This window comes from Drosophila suzukii, chromosome 3 (genome assembly GCF_043229965.1).
Source record: "Drosophila suzukii chromosome 3, CBGP_Dsuzu_IsoJpt1.0, whole genome shotgun sequence".
Classification (NCBI taxonomy): Eukaryota; Metazoa; Arthropoda; class Insecta; order Diptera; family Drosophilidae; genus Drosophila; species Drosophila suzukii.
The window spans coordinates 21,968,072-21,991,594 of NC_092082.1; the positions used below are offsets into that span (position 1 = coordinate 21,968,072).

A 23,523-nucleotide genomic window follows, 5' to 3' on the forward strand; every position below is an offset into this window, starting at 1 on the left:
TGTCAACGGTGTGGCCAGCCATAGTTCACTATCGAAACCAAAACATCGATAGTGTGGCATTAACTACAATCGAGTCATCGATAACAGGTTAATGGTTAATCAGTCTAATTAAATTGTAAATTAAAAGTAAAAACTCGGTAATTACTAATCATGGCCACTTTGGAGGACAAATTGCTGGGTGAGAAACTGGAGTACTACTGCAGCAGCAGCGAGGGCGAGGACAATGGCGACGAGGGGGATGATTCCAAGGGGGCTTCCGGCAAATCCCGATCCTCCGGCCTGACCATTGACACAAATCCGGATGCGGCTCCGGCAGGCGGATTCCGGCAGCAGGGCTCCACGAACACGGGGCCCAAAGGCGTGGTCAAGGACTGGCAGAGATTCAAGCAGCTGGAGGCGGAGCGCCGGGATGAAACGGAGCGCCAACGGTTGGCATTGGCCAAGAAGCTCACCATTACCACGGCTACATCGGCGGAGGATGAGGAGCGCAAGCGGCAGGAGGAGCTGGACTCCGAGCTGGATGAGCTGATGAGCGAGGAATTCCTGCAGCAGTACCAGAAGCAGCGGATGGCCGAGATGCTACGCCAGACAGGACACCACCAGCAGTTTGGCCAGGTGCAGCAGTTGACCAGCCACGGGGAGTTCCTTGAGTGCGTGGAGCAGGAGAACAAGCACACCACCATCATCATCCACATCTACGAACGCCAATTGGCCGCATGTACTACCCTGAACAAGTGCCTGGACAGTCTGGCCAGCGATTATCCGTCCATCAAGTTCGCCAAGATCTGCAGTTCCGTGGCCGGAATGAGTCGGGATTTCCGCACCAAAGGATTGCCAGCCCTGCTGGTTTACAAGGCCCAAGCGGTCATCGGAAACTTTGTGAGGCTAACAGACGACCTCAGCGACGACTTCTTTGCCTCCGACGTCGAGAGCTTTCTCATCGAGCACGGCATTTTAGTGGACCGAGCTCTGTACAATTAAGTTGTTGGCTAAAGTCCTGAGATTATGAACTGACAAGTAACTTACAACCCCTAGTTTTAGATTCCAAAATTATAAAAAGTAAAACCATTTGCAAATTTTGTAATGCATGTCAAAGACCTTTCATTAAATTCAGAAAATAGACTTGAAAGTCCGGAAGGAACTTCTTTTTCGAAAAGTATATATTATCGGAATCTCGAGTTACTTGTCAGTTGAATTTGAGGCTTATACGCTCCCACAACATCTGACCAAATATGTGTTCGTAAGACTAGCATTTAAGAGAACTTAAGCCAGGCCCGCCCTTTTTACTTTTTCAATTTAATTATTTATTTTTTCCATTCAGTAATTAGTTACATTATATGTATGATTCTTTTCTCTTCTTTTGTTTTTTGTATACAGAATTTCTCGAAGTGCAACTTTCACAAAATGGAAAATGTCTCAGAAACGGGGTAAATCAAAGAAATAATAAGATTCGATTTAAAAATATTTGAAAAATGTATTCGAAATGCATTTTACACTTGAAATTGTATGGAACAGATCCTGCTCACTAAATGTAGCGTATATCTATAACCTTTCCGTCATAATTTACAATACGAATTATATTTATGTAATAGTATTTAGTGGCTAATGAATGTACTTCACTCGAACTCGTACTCTGTAAGATTTATACACTTATATATTTTATAGCTTATAGCCTATCATATACAGCAATAAAAATGTTGTCGATACAATAAAGTATTTTTTTTTTTGCTAATCAACAAATTGGTGTTTCTTGCATTTTTCATTCCCATGGTTGTGGGCAACATTCTGAGCGTTATGTACTAATTTCTAACATTAATGGATGCGATTCATACTACGTATGAAATGGCCAAAGAAGTGGTTTTCTTTTACACTCGTTTTGTTTTCTTAGCTAACATTCAGATTATTTATGTAAATTCAATTTAACAAACACACCAAATGATGCAATACACAGCGAGGAAATTGTTTCGTTCTCTAACTTCGCAAAGAATTTTTCAATGTAAGCTGAAAAATCTCCAAGTCTGGATGGGGGAAAACAGAACTCATTTTTAGTGGCGGGGCAGTGGAATTCGATCTGGAGAGGGTTCAAATGCGCCCTCTTCAGACCTTATACTTGGATTGGAACTATCAAAAGCTAGTCGTTCAGGATTCGCTAAATATATTTTTATATAAAATGGAATTATCTCGTTTGTTTAGATGTCGTTTGGTAGTCCTGATTCCCCGCGAGAAGGGCTGTTTTAGCATATTGTGTAGTAAATATACATATTAGATATATCTTGGACACACAGACATACACGTATATATGTACACATAGCACTTTTAACGATAACATCATTGAAATAACATCCGATTTACAAATTGATTTCCGTTCGCAATTACAAGTATAATTTGAAAACGCTTAACTATATATTAAATGCTAGCTTGTGTTGTTTGTATCTTTTTAAGAATAATGTAGAATTTATTTTAAATATTTTCGATTGGTTTCCGTCTAGTTTTGCTTTTGTACTTGACTGTATCAAAAATGAATGTATATCTGTAATTGGGTCTGTGATTGCATTTAAAGAGCTCCATTCACGTGATAAGTATAAATTTGAATAGCTTAGAAGTAACATTTATAATGGTTCTTATAAAGACAGAGAGTCGGCCTCGAAATCGATTGGTTGGATTGTTCAGATGCTACACAGTTAAGAAATTCTTCTGCTTTTGTATCGTTGTTTCGGTTTGCAATCAGGTGAAAATTTCGTTTATTTTTATCTTGACAATGTTCAAGTTTAAGAGATTCTTGGCTAAAACGTAAACTAAAATCAACCTAAATCACACAACGAAATGAATGCTGAATAAAATTTGGCAATTTGTTGCATTATATAGTTAGTTTCAGTTGTAAATTTTTGTTTTCTTTCGTTCGTTTTTTCTTGGTTTTTGTTTTGTTGGTTTAACTAAAGAAAATCAGCCTTTTCTTGCTATACACATTAAATACATATATCGTTTACCATAACCTAATATATGATGTTATTTGAGGTCTCACGGAAATCTCTAGAGATTTAACACTGTTTTCAATTAAGAAGATGGTGCAGAAACTGCACAAATATGATCAGCTTGGTTCTTATTTTAATTGGTGTGTTTAAATCTCTAGAAATGTCCTCGATACTCCCTTTTTTGTGTGTTTGTGTTGGAAGTATACGTATTAAAAATGGTATTCCTTTAAAAATGGTTAGATCTTAACTTAGTTGTATGCGATGTGTCCTGGGTGTCCTCAGTGTTCGATTTAATGGGCCGTTGTCCTTGTTACAGCCGCGGCGGCTTGAAGCTCAGCGTGGTGCTGCACTCCACGCCTACGTCCATGGCATCCGGCGTCGAGATGCCGCACTCGGCAATGGAATTCCTCACCGACGGTGGCTGCTCGGCACCCGGCAGGAGGCCCACCATCAGCAGGGGCTTGTTTAGCACCGAAACGCCGCCGGCCGATCCTCCAACTGCTCCAGGATTGCCGGTTAACTGATCACTGCCCAGGCTATTGCTACTGTTGCTCTGACTATTGCCGCCGATCTGCTTCTCCTTGTTCCGCCGCAGCGAGGATCGATACTGCCGGGGCACGTTGATGAGCAGCCGCCGGGTGGTGGGATTGTGGGTGGTGCTGGTGACGCCTCCGAGGCCGGGATTGAGGCCCAGACTGGCGACCGGTCGTCGGGCTGCGTACTGAATGGACTCGGCGCTGTTACTCAAACGGATGTTGCCAACTAAAATCGGGTTCGGACATACAGTTCGGGACAAAGAAAAAGAGGAGAAATAATATTGCTGATGAGTTACTTGGTTTCAATTGGAGGTCTCGGTCTTGGAGTTGCAAATAAATGTTGGTGTTGGTTTATGGTTGAGGCGCTTTCTTGGTGTGTTATATGGCTTACTACTGTTGTATGCTGTGGTTGTTGCTGCTGCTGACCGTCTCTGTGGGCGTTCCGACGACAACAACTCACAATAACGTTAACAAATAAATGTACAATATGTGGACAAAACACACAAAACTCGGGGTTAGTACGCAAAATCAAACAACAACAAGTACAACACATGTAATTATGCATGTATCCCATGTCTGGGTGTATATCGAGTGTAAACACACAAAAAACAACACAAAAAGCTTTCAACATCTTTCGATTTCGGTTATACACAGTATAAATAAATAATAAAGTTTATTATTACAAAGCAAAATAATAAATGGGTAAATGAGAGCAAAGTACACAATACAAATAAATAATTAAATTATTCGATGGCTAAATCAAAATAATACAAATTATGGGGTAAGTTTAACAAAATTCCGATGGGCTGGTGGTGGCAACAAAGAAATCTTGGCCTATCATGCTCGGTTAGGGGAATTAAAAGTAGATTGGGCATTCCCATTTTATTCCATCTTAATACTTAGGCATGATAAACACTTTCGAGTCCTTTTGACAAAACAAAAATAAATTAAAACCTTAAGAGTAAGTATGTTTAGCATTAGTTGGACATAAGCAAAATTCATGATTGGATGCAATTGGTAGCTACAAAACACAAGACAGTTCATTCCGATTTTTCAGCTCGCTTTAGCCGCTTTGTTTTCTCTTTTTTGGTTATCAAAATAAAAAGTCCAAAACATTGAAAATGACTGTGGCAAAGTTGTTGTTGTTGTGGTGGTTATTGTTGCTATTGCTGTGGCCGCTCCCGTTGTCGTTGTCTTGGGGCAGATTGGTGGTGGAGGTCACCTCAAAGGATTGGTACAAGGACGGGGCGTTGCTGCTGCGGTGTTGCTGCCCTGGCGTTGAGTGGCGCAGCAGCAACATAGCCGCCTGCCTGGGCTCCACGTGGTGTTGCAGCTCGTGGGCCTGCAGAGTGTGCAGGCCACCGCCGTCCAGGGAATCGCCATCGCTGTCGGTGACCTCCACCAGCTGCTCCTCCCGCACAACGACAACCGGTTGCAGCCGGTTCAAGCATTGACTGGAGTAGTAGCATGAGTTGCCGAGCGGTTCGTGTAGATAGTTGGCCAGATCGTCGCCGAAATTAGTGTTGTTGGTGGTGAGCGTAGAAGTTAGTCCGGCATTATAACTACCCGAATTGACGTCCAGCAGCAGGCGACGTTGCTGCTGTTGCTGTTGGTGTTGCATGGGCGGTGGTCTCAAGAGACCCTTGGAATGTATCTGTTGCTGTTGCTGCTCCTGCTGCTGCTGCTGTTGCTCCTTCTGCTGTCCGTAGCTGTCCTCGGTGTCCATCATGTCGTCAAAGTGCTGCTCCTGCTGCTCCTGTTGCTGCTGCTGCTGTTGCCTGCGGTAAAAGTGATAGAGCAACGCCGCCTGACTCCGTTCGCCCTCCGTTTGCGCCTGACGCATGTCCCTGGTGCTGCCGCCTCCCAAGTAGCCAGCGGCAGCGGCCAGGCAGCAACTGCTGCACGTGTCCGCCGGCAGTTGCAACGTGACCACCGCATCCCGGGGACCCAGGAACCATTCGGAGCGAGTGCGCATGCGTGCGGTTTGGCGTTCATGGACCTAACACATTTTTCCATTTCGTACATGTTGTTTTCAGCATTGCAAATATTTATTTGTTGTTTGTTGGTTGGTTGTTATTGTTGTCGTGTAGTTGTTGTTGGTGGTGGAAAGACGGGGGGATTCAAAATTTTCGCATTAGAGTTTTTGGCAATTGAAATTTTCGATTTAACTAGCTGTAATTTTTGCTTGATTCACTTAATTAAAAAATGTAAAAGGCAAAATCAAAATCTTGAAACAAACAAAAGTTCACAAAATAAGGTGGGTTAACAATTTCATGTTTTAGTGATTATAAAATGCAGCAAAATCAGCGCAGTGGAAAAAGTGCAAGATTATACAAAATGATGGAGAGAACATTATAGGGTATTCACCATAAAATTAGAGATAAAGAAAGAAGATCCTTAATCCAGCTTAATTTCACCATGAATACCCCTTGAATATTCGAAACAAGCACATTATAATTAGGTAGAAACATTCAGTGAAAAAACCGCCAACAAGCGCTTTGATTGCTTATCTCGAGGTGGAAACAACATTCAAAAGAATTAAATCCGCCAAAAATAAGATTAATTACAAATGCAATTTTGGGGTTTTCGGCTCGTGTTTTGTAGTATTTGCATGATTATGTTTTCGTATTTTTGTGTTTTCTCGTTTTGCTTATCGACTAAATGTTATTTGGTTAGCTACATACAATTATGAGGAGTGCAGCAAACAACTTAAAGACAAGACAGGCAAGACAAAGGCAGGCTTCTAAATCTACATAGACAAGACACACAAGCGACAATAAATCAAAATGGTGCACATGGGTATCTTAAGTGTCTAATAATACTATATTTTACAAAGTAACGATTACAACAAAATCATAGGAAATCATATCATATCGGTGGCTTATCATACATAATGTTCTAGTTATTTCTGATATGCCACTTTTTACAGCAAATGATAAGACTGGGAACGATAAATAAATAATAACTAAGGTGTACATGGTGTTCTATTTCTAAAGATAACTACATTTATATACGGTGTCAAGAGTTTTGAAAAGGTTTGTATACTTCTGCGATACTTGATCCAAGTTTTTGTTGGTCCACAAAAGATTGATAAGGAAGGGAATCCTCCGATCCGTAATTATTCTTATTAATTTTCCTAACTGATGAAAGTCCAAATATTTGAGTTGTTTAACGAAATGTACTTTCTAAACTTTTAAGTGAATATTTAAAAAACTTTCATTATCTTCCCCCGTAATTCTATTTAGTATGTATGTACAATTCCAATATTTTCTAATTCAAACTTATATCCAATTGATAAAAATGTCTCTTATTGCTCACAGATTTGTCACTCCCAATTTTTTATATTATTAAATACGCAATTTGGTGTTTAGTTTTAGCTTGTTGCAACATTATATAGCACTCGTTTTTTATTTAGTGAAAATAGGTCTTTGGGCATAGAAAATGTATTTATAAAAGGTTTTTATGTTTTTGTTGTTGGTTTAACATTTTGTTGTTCTCGTTTTAAATGTTTTTGTTTGGTTTTTTTGTAAGTATGAAAAGTTTAAACAAAAATTAAGAAAATTTAATTAAATTATAAACATAAAATGTTAAATAAAAAATACGCATTAAATTTTTTCTCCGTTTTTAGTCCTTTTTGTACAGAGTTTTGGTGAAGTATGTTGATTTTGTTGTACTTTTTGTACAGTTTTTGGGGATGTAAAGGGTGTGAGGGCGTAGATTCTTCAATTTCTTTGTCTTACAATTATATAAAATGTGTTGTTGATTGTTGTTGTTGTTGTGTAAGTAGTAGTAGTTTGTTTTTCGTTGGCAGGCGCAAATCGTTTTGTTAGATTATGAAAATATTAGAAAAAACTAGGCAAACATTTCCAAAAATGAAACAATTTTGAGCAATTTGCTAAGTGATTCGAGTTAGAAGAGAGTCAAAGTAGGAGTGAGTGATAGGGAGATTAGAGGGGTAACATTTCCAATTGACAAAACTCAAACACAAGAAACGAAAGAAGTTAAATTAAGGTATTACATAAGGTTCAATTACAATAAATCAAAATTCGCAACAGAAAATGAAAGAAATCAAAAGAGGTAACTTAAAAACTAATATATTCTTGGTTCTTGATTCTTTTTCATTTCCTGGAAAAAAGAAACCAGAACTTAAAATAAATTCGAGCATTTTTAAAGGGGGGTTAGGCCTAGGATCTATATAGATGGTACGTTCTACACAACGGTCGCAATATCTCAAACGGAAATGCGTGAGCCCAGCAAGAACTTGTCCCTCACCTGTGGCAGATACGAGAGGCTCTTGGTGCTCTCCGCATATCGGTTGACGGCCCTCAGCTCCTCCATGGTCATGCCGCCCTCGGCTCCTCCTCCGTTTCCGGTTCCCGTCCCTCCACTGCCTCCTCCGCCGCAGTTTGAGCCAGCCGCTCCGGCCGAATTGGAGCTGCAGGAGCTGCTGTGTCGAATGCCCCGATTGCAGCGACTGCAGGTTCGCTGCTTGAGCTTCGGGGGCGTGGGATTGCCAGCGGCTGCTCCTGGAGCAGCTCCCCCTGATCCTCCTGCTGCTCCCGATCCCGATCCCGCACGCCTTTCTCCTCCGCCATCGAGGCTCTTGGTGCCCGTGCGCAATCGCCTCTGATGATGACTGCTGCTCGGCGCAGCGGGCTTCTTCTTGTTCTGGCGATAGCGTCGCTTCACAAAGGTCATCTCATCCTCATCCTCGTCGTCGTCATCGTCGTAGTCCCGCTGGTGCTGTGGCTGCACAAGCTGCGGCTGCTGCTGTTGGTAGTGAAGTGGCTGCTGGGCACGCTGTTTGTGGCGATAGATGCCGCGACTTCCCTGCGGCGGCGCTATGCTGCTAATCTCCAGTTCGGCACCAAAGTCATGGACACCGTCCAGCTCATCGTTATCCTCGTCGTCGTCGGCATAGTCATCGTAGTCGTAGTCCGTGGCGTTGCCATTGCCGTTGCCATTCCCATTCCTCTTCGCCGGCAACGGGGACGAGGTCATGGCATAGATGCCGGGTCCCTCCAGCGAAACCGAGAGACGGGCACAGCTCTCGATGAAAGAGTGCTCCGGGGAGACGCCCAGCGACAGGACGCTGTTCTCCAACGCCGAACTGGAGCTGGTCAGCAGGGCGGGCGTCGAGCGGGACTCCTCCTGGGCCACTAAATCAGGTCGGCAGTGGGTTATAACAAATGCATTGGATGACTCGTCAAAATGAGGGGGTACAAACAACTACGGGGCATGCAGCGAAAAGCTAGAGAATGGGGTGGTGCAGCGCGGGTGGGGGTGGGGCTAAGAGCTTATCTTCTCGGGACACCAGATGACCAAAGATGAGCTTATCAGATATCGGATACATGTTTATTGATCGCATTCCCCCACACACACACAGAGAGAAGTTAGATCGGACAGTGTGGAGTAAATAGAGGTGGAGATCTCCAGAAGCAAAGCACAATAGAGTATGATTCTAGCTATATCTACGGATAGGTAAACACTTCTCAAATACTCACGTAAGCCCCAACGCTCGCATTGGCACTGCAGCCAGGTCTTCTCCGCCTCCAAAGAATGTTGCACTGCGGGGAAAGCGATAAAAAGTTATTAGCCAGAGGAATTTCGATTGCTTCAAATTCTATACCGAAGACGGGGTTTGGACAATTATTTAAACAATCAATATATCGATTAAGGACAAGCTAGGCAGAATGAGTAAACTTCTTAATGATTCATGAACAAGTCGGTTCGTTAAGTACAGTATAATTAAGTGTGAGCTCTATTTTTCCAGCACTTATTTTTTTTAATGTCTTTTAACTGCTTTGCCTATACTGTAATTAAACCAAAATGTTTTTTCTTTTTAACCTAACAAGTTCTAACAGATCAAGTACTTTTTGAAATATTTTTGTTTTATAGCTACTGAATAATTTACAGTATAGATTTATAAAATATTAAATCATTTCCAATTGTTTATTAAGTTTCCAAACTGATCCTTCAATGTAACGTTGAAGACTTTAACCATCTTGCACCACTCACATGCGTATTTCTGTTGAGCCAACTTGCCACGTGGCGGTGGTGGATACTGGAAGCTGCATATCCACTCGTCCTGCACCTTGAGAATGCGTCCTGTGACGCGGGCGTAGTACTCGTAATTGTCGCGCCCAAAGATGTCGTGTGTGGCAAACTTATCGATTATATTCTGCATGATCTTCGTAGAGACCTGAAAGTCAAATACATTTAAAAATCCACTCCTTAATACAAAAGTGACAAAAGAACTCACCTTGAACTTGAGCACATCCTCCATGCGAGCGGTTTTGCCATCGCTCACGCAGGACTGAAAGAAACTGGGGGCCACGGACACGCCCAGCGCCTCGCTGGTCATTCCGGTGGAGGCGTGGGCCGCATTGCTCGCGATGACCCGGAATGTGCCGAACAGTAAAACTAATAGATGCTGTGTGTATTTCGGCAGCGAACCGAAGAGTCTGCAAGGGGAAAAGAGAAAGGTTCTTTAAAAGAATGTCGGTACATAAAGTTTAGAGATACAAAATGAACACTCCAAAAAAAAGTTGACTACATGTCTGAATTTACTTTAAACATCCCATAAACTATTATCTGAATATTAACATTTCTTTTAGAAAGGTTCTTTAAAAGAATGTTAAGAGATACAAAGTGAACACTCTAAAAAAAAGTTGCCTACATGTGTGGATTTACTTTAAACGTCACATAAACTATTTTCTTAGAATTAACATTTACTTCAGAAATATAAAGTGAAGTCCGTTCTAGATCTCCTATTTTATTGGATAAAAAAAAACCATATCACATTTATTTTAGAAATATAAAGTGAAGTCCGTTCTAGATCTCCTATTTTAATGGATAAAAATGGATCACTAAAATTTGAATGGTGTATGATCATAAAATAAAGAAATTTTATTTTTTTAGATATTTCTTTCATATATCTAGAACAAACCTTTTATAATTTCTCTGAAATTTCTTTCCCAGGTCTAGAACATATTAACATTTTTTAAAGTGCATCTAATGGCCCATGTTGATTGTAGATTTGATAAATATTTGCTATGATCTGTTATCACAGCGAGTGAATGGCTTGTGCTAGTTGAGCTGGCAGGGCAATTGTTAGTCATGCGTTTTGTTTTTATTACCATTACAGAAGTGCACTGACTCATTCTGGGGTGAACTACTGCTGGCCGCTCGTTACCCATCAAAATCCAAACTCATCGCCTGGCCGGGCCGGCAAAGAAAGTCAGAGCAGCTCCTCTGTTCACACTTTCATTTTGGCGTGCCTAATGATTTTTCGAAACAAATGGTTAAGCCAAGTCGGCGGGGCCCCAGCTGCAGCCGGGTGACTTTGGCCGGGGAAGAGGAAAAACTGGTTGGCAACCTCCTAAGCGTCCACATTACACAACTTGATAGAGGTAGCAAACCAAAACCGAAAAAACAGAGCCAGCACCAAAAGCCAACACAAGACAAGCCAAGCAAGGCAGGCTATACGAAAAACAGAAAAACAAAACCCAACTCAATCAATTAATGCTTTTAAAGCAACACTCTCCTCGCAACATCTCTCCGAAGCTGGCGCTTAAAAAGTGAAAACTTCAAGATCCAACAATAAATGCAGGAGGAGATGGCGGGGTGGAGGCCAAATCGCTTGACAATGAACTATACTATAATGCGATGGCTGTCTGGCTCTATTTTCATTTTCAGATGTGGTGTGAATTGCCCGCGGAGCAAGAAAAACAGACTAACGAGAGAAACGACAGCTTAGCCCGATAAGTGTTGCATTTAGAATGAATATCTCTGTTCGAAAAGGGAGTGCAGCGATAGGGTTTTAAAAAAGAAATGGAAAAAATCGGGAACTCTCGGGTCTCGGTTAATTGAAACGAAGAAATAAGCCAACGCAATTTATACGATGATGGAACCCGCATGAAATGTCACAAACGGAGAAATCCAGTGTGGTAAAGTGAGAGGTGGGAACCTTAAATGCCGTAAATTACCCACACAAGACATTAATCTATAACATGTTGGAGAAAACTGAGGCCCAGACGAGCAGATCTTTCGTGGAATACCTAATGGTGCCTTAGGGATAAAAATAGATTTAAGTTCTGGGGAAATAGAAAAGACATTAAATATTGGCTATAAAGTATTCACCTTACACCAGGTCCAAAATGCATTCACTTAAGTGTTTTCTGTGCTTTTTATAATATATCATATCCTAATCATTTCAAATCGATTTATATGATCTTGTTCTGACAACTTTCTTCGTTTTCATCTAATATTTAGATATTAAGGTCTAGTACACACCATTTTTAATGTATTTTAGTCTTAAACATCTCCCATTAAATTTTCGAATACACTCCCATTTGCAGTCACATCTGAACCCTAGAAAGGTCATCGTTGGTCAAGGTTTTGCCATGTTCCCAGGTTCATTAGTCCATTGATATCTCCCAATTTGTTTGTCAAAACTACAAGCGAGTCAATAAGGCGATGTGAACAACCGAAGCAATGCCACTAGACCCAACCCAAGCCAAACAAACTCTATGGTAAACCCCTTGCGAACGACCCCTAATCAAACAACCATTGCATTGCAAATAGAAACTGGGAAAACGTGCCGCTAAAAGTTATCCCGAAATAAAAAAGCAGGAGTTCCTATCTTATCTATACGAGTTTGAACTACACATGTTGCGGCTTCTTCATTGGCAACATTTGAACTCCCCGGAGGCCAAATTGATAGTGGGGCCAAAGCTAATGATCACCTCGAACTCTGGGCTAAAAGTCGCCTGATAACGACGATTATCAATTAGTAGTCATTTAGATTTTGCTTGTTTTGGCGTCGGGTAACGCCCATAAAGCGGAATGCGTACAAATCGTTTATTAATTACAATAATTACGTGGAATGCTGTTAAAAAAACATAAACAAAAGCCACAGAAACCGCAGCGACTGAAAGCGGAACAAGTGTTTACGTCTGTTGATATTGTGGAGATAAGCAATATCATTGAGCCAAACTTTATTTCCGAACCCTACAAAATCCAACAAAAAAAGTACCTTAATGGCATGAGTAATTGTGGTGTATTGTTTACTTTATCATTTGATGATTTCTACGTATTTTACCTTTTCTTCGTGATTGATGGACGCGTTTGGAATCGACGCTCCATTAGGGTCTGTGGATTACCTTATATAATCGCGTTGCGCATGCGCCGTATCAGTCTGTTTTTATTCCATTCATTTGCATAATCAATAGGCCAAACAAAAACAGGCTCAAATAAAGACAATAAAAAACCGGCAGAAGCATTAGCATACATTCAATTCCCCGAATCGGTGCTAAATAGTTTCCGATTTTTCTTAAATTTAGTATTTGCCAAGCGTAGCTTCTGCGTATTGTTCATTGACAGTCAGACAAACTCGTCATATTATTTAGATGAATCATATTCGTTTTTTGTTAACGCTGTTTATTTGCCCTGCCGTTGACTGACTTCTTTTTTTCATTCATAAAACTGAAATATGTCGGACAATTTTTTATTCGCCTCTTTTTTGCCCGTTTTGTTTGTATTTTGCCGCATTTGATTTGCTTTTGTAACAGTATTTTATCACAATATTATATGTGCCTGCAGATATGTGCGATTTGTTTTCAGTTCGTTACGTATGAGTAGTCTCGGAAGATGCGATGCTGTGCCCTACAGAGAAACCAGTTCCCCGAAGTTCCCACAAACTCAACTCTTTTGTGACACTTTCGAGAGGAGATCTCCATCTCCGGCGAGGTTTCAGTTCGGATTCGTATTCGGATTTGGATTCGGATTCGGTTTGGAGTGAGTGAGTCAAGTGAGTGAATTATGCCGACTGTCGAGGTCTGTGTAAGTGATAAGTGAAATATCATACACAAGATAATTGAGTTTCCTTGCGGCGCATATATGTGCCCACTTCAATGGTTTACATTAATAAAGAAATGCATACATAATACACTTTATGGAATTCAGCTGACTGATAGCTTATAAATACCGCATTATTCAAAGCCTTTTCAGGAAAATAAACAGGGAAGCAGGGAATTCGGATCTCATAAAATATGTTTACTTTTTATTTAGGTCCTTATTATATGATAAAAAGGAGAATAATGTAATTCCATTATACTAACAATAAAATAAGTACGGGATATCCCATATATCGCATAAGAAAAGTGATGTATGAATATGTATTTTTATAAGCGGGAAGCAACTGTTACTAAGTAAATATATCTGCCTTATTAATACATCAAAATGTTTTTAATTTATTTATAAAACTGTAATCACATAAGACATTATGGATTTCAATTATATTAACAAATAGAAAGTCACTACTTAATACCTGCTAAATTGGATTACCAATAAGCTTTCAAATACAAATTGGGGCGAATAAACCCAGTTTAACTGGGTTTCTCTTAAACCATTTTAAAAATCCTTCAAAAATCGCACCCATTAAAAACTAAAGAATACTCCTATCCACTATCAACAAACGGATGTCTCATATGAAACCAATTTCCCAAGCCTTCTTACAACCGACAGATAAATATTGGTCATTTTTACATGCAATGCTATCGGATGAATGGGCCTATAAAAATAACAATATGTGGATCAATTGATGTGGTCGCCGTTGTTAATGAATCATTTACATTAGGTCATAAACAAATGAGTTTATGCTAGTCTGTTGAGAGAATTACGCATCACTTGGGGAAACAAAGGGCATTAAGTGTCTAGGAGTATTAAACGAAAAGTGTGTGTGTATCTCGGGATCGCTTATCGGATCGGCAACATTTTTTGCCTACTAAGCAGGCCGGATCGGTCAGCATTATAATTATGCTGCCCATATCGCTTATATCTTTAGGCTCCCCTCTGTTTTTTCTGTCTTTCTGCATCAGCATCAATATTCATTGCGGCAAGCTCAATCTGCATCTTGTGCTCACTTCCACGCCCAAGTTCCGAGACTTGAGAGTCAAGTACACAGAAAGAATATGTTTATTCTGATAATATCCGATATGAAATTACATAATCAAGTTTTGTCATATCTTTTTAAACATTTCCGACAGGAAATAGACATTATTATTGACCTGTTTTATTATAATTCATTCTTAAATGAAGACATCGCCTTTAGATCTTTCTGTATAAATGTTCTCTGTACAAGTTGCAGATTCAGATGGATAAAGTGGCAGCCAGAGCCTTTGTGTTCGCTTAACAGATGCGAAAACATAACCGCAGCGGCAGCAAGTTTTTATGTCGGTTTTTGTAGTTGGTCTGTCGGCACAATACAAAAGACAATACGTCATAATAATGAACCAAGCAAAAGCAATACTCGCACCAACAGCACCGAATGCACGATAATAAAAAGCAGTTTTCAACATACATATACTAAGTGCAAACATCACGATATGCGATGGATGACGACTATGACCCACCGACCAAGCTAACGACAATGCCCTGATTACACTGGACAACCGATTGTTTGTTTGTTGATATCTTGGTGATCAATCATGAGCATCAGATAATACATTTCCCTTTTCCGTTGTAAGAACTCAGCAGTACAAGGCTGTTAAACATAATAATTTTGTAATTGTTGTATAAAGTAACTTGGAAATTCTCCATGTATTTCACTACATTCGTGCAATGAAACAATTATTATTTATTATTGTGTTTTTCTTAAAACTGGTTATTACTCTGCTTATCTAAGAAAACAACTGAATAACGTCATCGTCATATTTCTAAAAAGAAAGCTCAAGAATACAGACCATTAAATATCCAACCCGAAGTTTATATTTCGATATGAAATTGGATACGTGGTTGGGAATTGAGAAATGAATTATTTCGACCCTATGTGAGCTATATTGCAAACAGTGACATATTGAGGTGATTTTTTAAAAACATGGTTATCGCAAACGCCTTCTGAAATCACTCCAGAGACCAATATAACCATAGCAAAACAAAAATACCGCCAAAAACAATTTGAAAAACAAACAATGATAAGGAATTTAAAAAAAACATCTCAATTCATTATAAACTGGGCATACAATTTTCGGATAAGAGCAGTTCCGTGACCTTAAGGAAACCAATTCCCCGATGGCCAGTGTATATCCGCCATATGTTTTTAGTGGCTGCGTCTGCAGTGTTCGCTTGTTCGGTTGTTCAGCGTTCAACGTTCAGGGCGATTCACTGAGGGAAAAGTGCGAACCCAAGAGAACCCTTGAAGAAAAGAAATACAGACGGTCCGGTCCACTGACGTAAATTTCCACGCTTTCCGTATGTTTATAAGTACATTTTTTTGCGCTCGCTTTATTTAACATTTATTGGTTTTGTTTGGCATTGTTGTTTATACACGTCGGCGGCAGTTTCGAGTTTATATTTATGCAAAGTCAAAGTCGAATGGATACTCCTGAGGTGGCAGTCGATAAAACAAAGAAAGATTAGCAAACCCATTAAGTTTCGCGGGGTTCTACCTGAAAATCTACCACACCAAATATTACACACCAAGTATTACACTTTTAAAGTATTTTGAAGATTGTGTTATCCATTGCATTTATACTTTTTACCCATGTTCTACAAAGGTAATACAAATAAAAAAGCAATCAAAATGTTTCTCCATTTACGTAACTTTAATAGTAGTTTTACGATTTGTACCTGTACCAAAGACATTTCTTCAGGGTCTTTCCTATCCTCAGAACAACCAGAGGGTTCACTACCGTAAACGCAATATAAAATGATGAAATGAAATCTGTATTTAATTTTAAAAAATTTTAAATATGTTGTAATTTAACAATATCATTTTTAGTCATTTCCTCCTAAAGTCCTAAATCCCTGCCCTAAATAAATATTAAATATTTAGGCTGTACCTTCCCAGCTATCCTTAGAATTCTATAATTTTTAAGGGCTAATCAATAAAAAAAAATGGATTAAATGGATTTGTAAAAAGTGTGAGTACAAAAGCAAAGCTTCTAAAGAAATTTCAAATTGTAAAGAATTAGTTTCGCTTGGGTTCTGGTAGGTGTATCTGTGTATCCGCACAACTTTTGTTTTAAGCAACCCCGACCGAAAAACCGATAAATTAAAAGAGAAAACAATGCAGTGCTTGTGAGGAACCTCATATAATAATAATCAGGAAGCGAAACCTCAGAATGTCTGGAAGTGGGCGCTGGAAGGGGGAGGGGCGGGGCCCTTCCAGACGTCGGATGACGATGACGGGCTTATCGACTTATAGACAAGAACGATGTTGTTGTTGTTGCTGCTGGTAATGCCATTTGGGACAATGCGGCTTTGTCGTTTTTGCACTGCAGTTTTTGCCATTTGTTTGTCTAGACCAACAAAGCGGGCAGAAATTTTCATTCCTCTGCTCCTCGCTCTTTTCTGCACTTATCAGTATTCGCAGCAGTCAGTTTTCCCTGTGCCATCGACAATTGTCCAGCAGGCAATTGTGCAAATAGCCTATTAACTAAGGGCCACGATTGAGAAGAAGCAGAGGAGTGTACATAATTGAAGAAAGGTAAAAAGAAAGCAGGATATATGCAGAAGGAACGAAAGGGAGAAAGAGCAGATGGGGATACGATAGCTGGTCGGGTGGAAAATGTGATTTAGGATCATATCCAGAAAGATGTTGGCCGTTCTTAACATAGCTAAAACCAAGATAATACATTATAATTTCGAAAAATAATATTTAAAGCGGGCTTTTCTAAGAACAAATTTCAAAGTAAAGAAGTAAAACTAAAAATCTTTACAGATCGAACTACTTATTAAAAAAAAAGATCTACTTTTAGTATTAAACATAAAATACTAATACCAAAACTAAAAGTAAATGTTATAAGAATGTTAGTTTTAAAAAAGTAAATGTTATAAGGTTAGTTTTAAAAAAGCTATTCAATCTTGCAATAAATAAGATCATATCCCAAGTTAGTTTTCTGTACACCCGCATCTCAAAAAACGAGTTGGGTTCATATCTTTCTTAAAAGCGGTTGGTTTCTTAAATTTTGAACGGCTCCTACCGAGATTATAACTTTATAAAATAACAATTAAATATTTTTTTATTAAATATTAAATACTAAAAAATTATTAATATTACAAAACTTAAAGGTCTTAATAACATTTTCCAAAGGACATAAATCATTTAAAATAAATGCGTAGACTCTTCCATTTGAAGTGCTAAGTAGGTCAAAGTTGTATCTTTTTCCAGAACTTGAAAATCAGGAGTTGGAGAGATGCGACTGTACAAATAGGAGTAAAACAAAAAGCAACAGGCGTTGGAAAAAGCTTGCGAAAGCTCTTTTTCAGCCAGGCAACAAGTTGCGAATAACAGGACTAACGAAAGAGTGTGAAATTGGAAGAAAGAGAGTGGGGGGAGAGAGAGGGAAAGCACTAACCGCACTCTCTTCCAGCAGCTGCTTTCTTGGTTTTTCTTTACGCCTTTCTGCTGTGTTTGTAATTTACACAAAACAAAACGGCAAAGGAAAACAATACACAATTGATTTAAACATACGTATGTTCGTATGTACGTGGGTATATATTTTTGGACTATTGCAAAAACGTGCAACAATGACGTCGATGCGCTGCAATAACAACAAACACGAAAAAAGGCCAGCAGCTGGAAAGTACACAAACAAAAAATTATGTGCCAACTGATGGAATTGAGCACTATCTCTCTCTTCCTCTCTCTTTTTTTGCGTTTACTTTTAATTGATACAAAGTTTCCAACGCGTGTCTATTTATAAAGGTGTAGTTGTTGTTTCCTTTGGCGAAGGCGCTATTTTCGCGCATTTTGTTTGATTTGATTCGATTGTGATTGCCTAATGTTTTTTTTGTTGCTCCTGTAGTTGTTGTAGCTGTTGCTGGTGCGCCTGCCCCCAAAAAGCAAATAAACAAAAGTAGCCAACGCAGCGCGGCAGCAACAATTACAATAAATGTGTATATAATTGTACAGGTTTGAAAAGTTTACACACACACACAGTGGCGGGCAAGTAAATAGTCCACAAGCGGCGTTTCATAGAATTTTTGTATCTATTTCATAGCAATTAAATTACAATAATTTTGATTTCATATGAAAGTTAAGTATAAAAAATTTTTTTGAAATTTTAAAATAAAAGTATAAAAGTTATTTTTAATTTTGAAATTTAGAATTTTAAACAATATTTCAACAATATTATTTTTTAAATGTTTCCTTCTTTTATTGCAATCAAATTGTACTAGTTTTTTGCAGGGACTGCGAATAATTTGTTATTGGTGATTTTTTAGGCGAACATTTTTGAGTTTTATATCGTTTTTTTTTTACTTTGTGGACAAGATTGAAAAGGACTATTTTTTTACGTTTAAAATTAAAATTCGCAGTAGGCGAGTATCTTCTTATTTTCGGTCCCCGCTTTTTAGATTGTTTCAAATTTATTAAATAACTTCAAAAAGCCAAAGAAAATAACCTTCAAATTTTAAATTCATAAAAATATAAAATTATAAATTAATTCAATAAACGGTTATATATTTCTAATTTCAGAGGTCGTGGAAAATCCATATAATTTTTGTTTTTAAATATCACTATTTTTAGCAAACACTGCTAGTATCCTGACCACTGCTGTCCACAAGCGCACAGGTTGCCAAACTGAAAATTTACGTTTTCCAAACACCTCGTTTTCCCCCGAAGAGCTCTGCGCGAAATGAAAATAATTTGGCGGTCGATTTCTATGCATGCAGAAGATTTAAATTTATGTTTTATTGCTGACGTTATTTGTTTACACGCACATTCGGCGTTTAGCGATCGGTGTTTAGTGTTCGGCAATTAATGTAACCAATGGATCTGATCTGAACTGATCTGCTGACGCAGAAGCATCTCCTATCCAATATCCATCTCAATCAGGCGATTGTTTAGCAAATTTACCAACCGCCAGAGGAAGCCCAAACAGACAAATCATTTCTGCCTGTCAATTGCAATCGATCGGCTCTAACTGTTCGATTTCTTAATTACTGCAGGCCTCTCACTTTGCGAATAAAAAATAAGTGAAGAAAAAAAGAAGAACGGGCTGAAAACAATCGCAAGTTGCAGCAGTCAAATACCTCGTTTACTTTTAATTGAGCCTGCGTTCGTGGGTTTCTTTGTGCTATGTTGGCCCACGCTTTATGCTCTAATTCAGATGGTTAGAAATCGATTGCAACAAAAGAAAAACAAACAAACAAACAACTACAGCCCAGAGTTAGCCAAAAGCGAGTCAAAATCCAAGCTTAACCCTTTCAGCGGCTTCTGCTTACACTTCCAAGTTTCTTGAAACCCATACAAGGCTGATCAGTGATTCAGCGATAATCGGAATAAATTATAAACAGTCGCAATTCTATAAGTTTACTTTGGTGGGTTTTCTATAGATCAATGAAATGTGTACAGCAGTTTGAAGACAAATGAGTCATGCTATTAATTTTCTTCAAATTACAGCTTTTTAAACTTATATGTTTGTATAATCCCCACAAAATTTATATTTTCCCTTAAAAATGCTTAATCCAAGTCCAAAATCATTATTCCGAGCATTTTAATTAATTTCCTAATTACCTCTGATACCCAATTCTATTAATTACCTTTTTAAAATATTGAAAATATGGCACACAAACATTTTTAAGCACCATATGTTGGTCCACTATCCGCAGGCAATACTGTTTATTATAAAACCAAACATTTGCTGCTTGCTTTTTCTGCTGCCGCACAAATTATGTAAATTGCCTGGCACATCTAAGGGTTAAGCGAACGCTTAACGCTCAAGTGAAAATTGGTGAAAATCCACACAAATGTGTCAACAAGTGCCGAGAAACAACAAGAACGAAAACAACAACAGCGATTTAGCAACAACAAGTGCGGAGGCAATGAAAACAACAAGAGGCTGGCTTTCCAGTGAATTAACTCCCCCTGAAGATTCTTGGGCTGCAACCGAATCTACATCTACATCTATATACATCTAAAGATCCGGTTCAGCAAGTTTACCGCAAGCTAGTTACAATACAACAAAAAACTAAAATCTGTGTGTGCCGCACACCTGCGGTTAAAATAGTAGTAGCTATAGTACCCTTGCAGTTAGAACTGATACGAAACAATGATTATACTCATTTGTTTGGGATATATGGGATATAATTACCAATTCAGCCATTTCTTCTTTAGAACTAGCTACAGTATACATAACTCTTAACCTATGAGATACAGATTTAGAATCTAAAACCTCTACGTAAGGCTGTAACGTATAAATTCTTGTTGTCTCGCACACGATCTGAATACTAATGCTTTTCTGGTAATACCATCCCGTATAAGGAGTCAAAGCACTTACTTGTCTACTACTAATTTATGATATTGTCGAACACTTGATGTTTGGTGAAAATATATTAAAATGCCTTTAAAGAATTTATGGCAAGTGTAATGTTCTCCACCAAAGCACTAATAAAATGTCTAAATTTACTCATTCTCAAGATGTTGCCAAATTTATTATGACTTCCAGAAGATTTACTTGCGGTAAAATTGATAAAAAAAATATTTGGAGATCTAGTCATTATATAATTAGTTCTTTTATTTTGTATCTTTTTCAGTGCTGAATGATATATAGATTAATATTATGAATTGCCTGATCAAATAAGTTTTAATGGGAAACATAAATATTTATTTTCGTAAAGATTTACTTTGAAGTGCAATTTAAATTAATTGTATTTAAGTATTAAAATATTTGTCAGATGAATGCTTGTTATTTTTAGTTTTTTTTCTATATTTTTGTTTTACGTCAATGGACTTCTCATATTGACTGATTGCCTGATTAAAAGTATATAAATATAAAATATTTATTTGAATTGATACAAAAATTTTAATGAATTCCAAAGTAACTTAATCATTGACAAGTCATTTATAAATTTACTTAATTGTTGCTTAGTTTTTCTGAATCAAATTCTCAAAAGGAAGTTATTTGTGTTTCCTTAATCCTTTTTTATTTTCGTTATAAAAACAATTGACGCGCAAAATTTAAATGAGTCTTTTTTTTTATTAATCGCTCAAAAACAATTTTTGGTTTTTTATTCCATTTCTCTTATCAATGGAATACCCAAAGTTTCTGATTCATTTATATAGCTCTTCAATTTTGCTGTATTCTTTGATTGGAGATGTAATGCTGCTTCAATGAATAGTTAAAGGAAATAGATGAAGATATCTTTAAACTTTAAACTCAATTCATGTTATGAAAAATGGAATTTTCAGTATAATTTGGTTCTTAATTTTAGTAAAACCTAATCATGTTTCTGAATCTATTTCCCTTCTACTCTATGATGAAAATAGGTACACTGTCTCTAAGGTCGATTACTTTTTTTTACGATACCATTTTCAGAATGATTAAGGGGCTTAAAAGCTTTATAAACGCCCTGTTTTATCTGTTTGAAAAATGACTGAATCATCGCTTAGTGCACTCCACATTTCTTCTGAAATATCTTAGGCTTTGAACCCTAAAGCCCAAAAGAAAAATATTTAATTCTTTTTCAGTATACAGAGTGGTCAAGAGATGGTTATGAAGCCAAAAAAACCCTCTGTATTCAATTTCAGATTATCGAACTCTGCGCTGCTATTTTTGCGACCCCCATCGTGCGGGCTGCCCCACCTTCTTGCCACTCACCTGTGCAGCCGCTCCGTTTGCTCGGATTCGTTTTGCAGATCGTTGATGGCGAACAGCTCCATCTCGCCGCTGCGCCCGAATATCCCATTGGGTATCTTGCGCAGGAACTTCTTCAAGACACTGGCGATGGTGAACACCGAGTAGTTGTCCACGTTGACCAGGCGGCCCGCCTGCAGGAAGTGGATCAGCTTCTTCATGGCCCCCTGGTGGCCGGGGGCGCGGAACACATCCCGCCGGTTCGGCGACTCCTTGTTCAGCTTGAGGATCAGGACGAGCAGTGGCCCGGGAATGTTGTTGTTGTGCTTGCACACCTCCTCCAGGGGCACCCCGAATTTGACCTTTTCCAGGCGGTACGGATAGGAGGGGGCCGTGGCGGGGTGGCCGCAGGAGGTCACCACGTTGCCCAGATCCGCGGCACGCCTATGGACGCGTTCTGCCCAGCTGGACATGATTTTTCACGCGATTTTCCTGCCTGCCTGCGTGTGCGTACGTGTGTATGTGTGTGTGTGTGTATGCGAGTTTTTCACGAGCGGGGGAAAATGTGCTCGGCAGATTTTATGGTCTTATGCTGGCCACAAACATGTTCACTTAACTGGAATGCTAGTTCGTTCGCTCGCCCACCACTGTACGGGAATACATATAATGAATCTCTTTTTTGTTTTCTGTTTTCGAGTCCCGTTTGAATTTGGCTTGGAAAACACTGGCTTTGCTGCTTTGATTAAAAAATCGCCACCACTCCTGCTGTATGCATTTTTTTTCTCTCTCTTCTTCTTTCGCGTCTCTCTTTTCAACTGCGTTTCTCCGTTTCTTTTTCGCTTTTCTTCTTTTTGGCCAACGCCTCGGAGCTTTGCTTGCTTTTAGCTGAATTAAACGCCCGCTTACTGCATTTCGTTTGGTTTTATTGAAAACGCGGCGATCGGCGCCCACTTTCGGTTAGTTAGCACGGTTTTTTAGTTGTGTTATTCGGGGAGTGTTTAATTATTTTGTGCGACGCACGACTTTTTTCGACCGAGTCGTTCGAATTTTGGGGCGATTTTGGAAGAGACTCTCTCTCTCTTTTAACACAAAAACGTAAGAAAACGTAAGTGTGAATGTGAAAATATACCAAAATATCAGTGTAGCGAGATTATTGAATAAAAATAAATGTAGTATTTTTTCACCACGTAAGTGGGCAAAAACGTTAACGTAAACGTATATATACCAAAATACCAACATATCGATATTTTTGAATAAAAATAAATATAGTATTTTTTTACCACGTAAGTGACAGAAAACGTAAAGGACAAAATATACCAAAATATCAATATTCGATATTTTTTAATAAAAATAAGTACCGTGATATCGCTACTATAGTTTGTCAGCAAACGTAAGAGTCAGAAAATGTAGTGACAACAACGTAAGATACAAAAA

The 23,523-nt window shown here is 38.7% G+C and overlaps 2 protein-coding genes across 6 annotated transcripts; one reads left to right on the forward strand and one right to left on the reverse strand.

Moving 5' to 3' along the window:
* The first annotated feature begins 59 nt into the window (after positions 1–59).
* On the forward strand, positions 60–1,713 carry LOC108015709 (phosducin-like protein). Its single transcript, XM_036814524.3, has one exon. It carries the CDS (start codon positions 151–153, stop codon positions 979–981), a length of 831 nt encoding a protein of 276 aa, XP_036670419.3. The 5' UTR covers positions 60–150; the 3' UTR covers positions 982–1,713.
* On the reverse strand, positions 1,450–23,170 carry RhoGAP71E (Rho GTPase activating protein at 71E). Of its 5 annotated transcripts, XM_036814519.3 has the most exons (7): positions 22,114–23,170; positions 9,771–9,972; positions 9,527–9,710; positions 9,013–9,075; positions 7,781–8,667; positions 5,075–5,507; positions 1,450–3,734 (listed from the first exon to the last, which is right to left on the reverse strand). In XM_036814519.3, the coding sequence occupies exons 1-7, from the start codon at positions 22,560–22,562 to the stop codon at positions 3,283–3,285; spliced, it is 2,670 nt and encodes an 889-aa protein (XP_036670414.3). In that variant the 5' UTR covers positions 22,563–23,170; the 3' UTR covers positions 1,450–3,282. The 5 variants fall into 5 exon arrangements, with proteins under 5 accessions (XP_036670414.3, XP_036670417.3, XP_036670416.3 ...); XM_036814521.3 differs by lacking the exon at positions 5,075–5,507 and having other exon boundaries at positions 3,468–3,734; positions 22,114–23,165; XM_036814520.3 differs by lacking the exons at positions 1,450–3,734; positions 5,075–5,507 and adding an exon at positions 6,875–7,633 and having other exon boundaries at positions 22,114–23,166.
* Between the last annotated feature and the right edge of the window lie 353 nt (positions 23,171–23,523).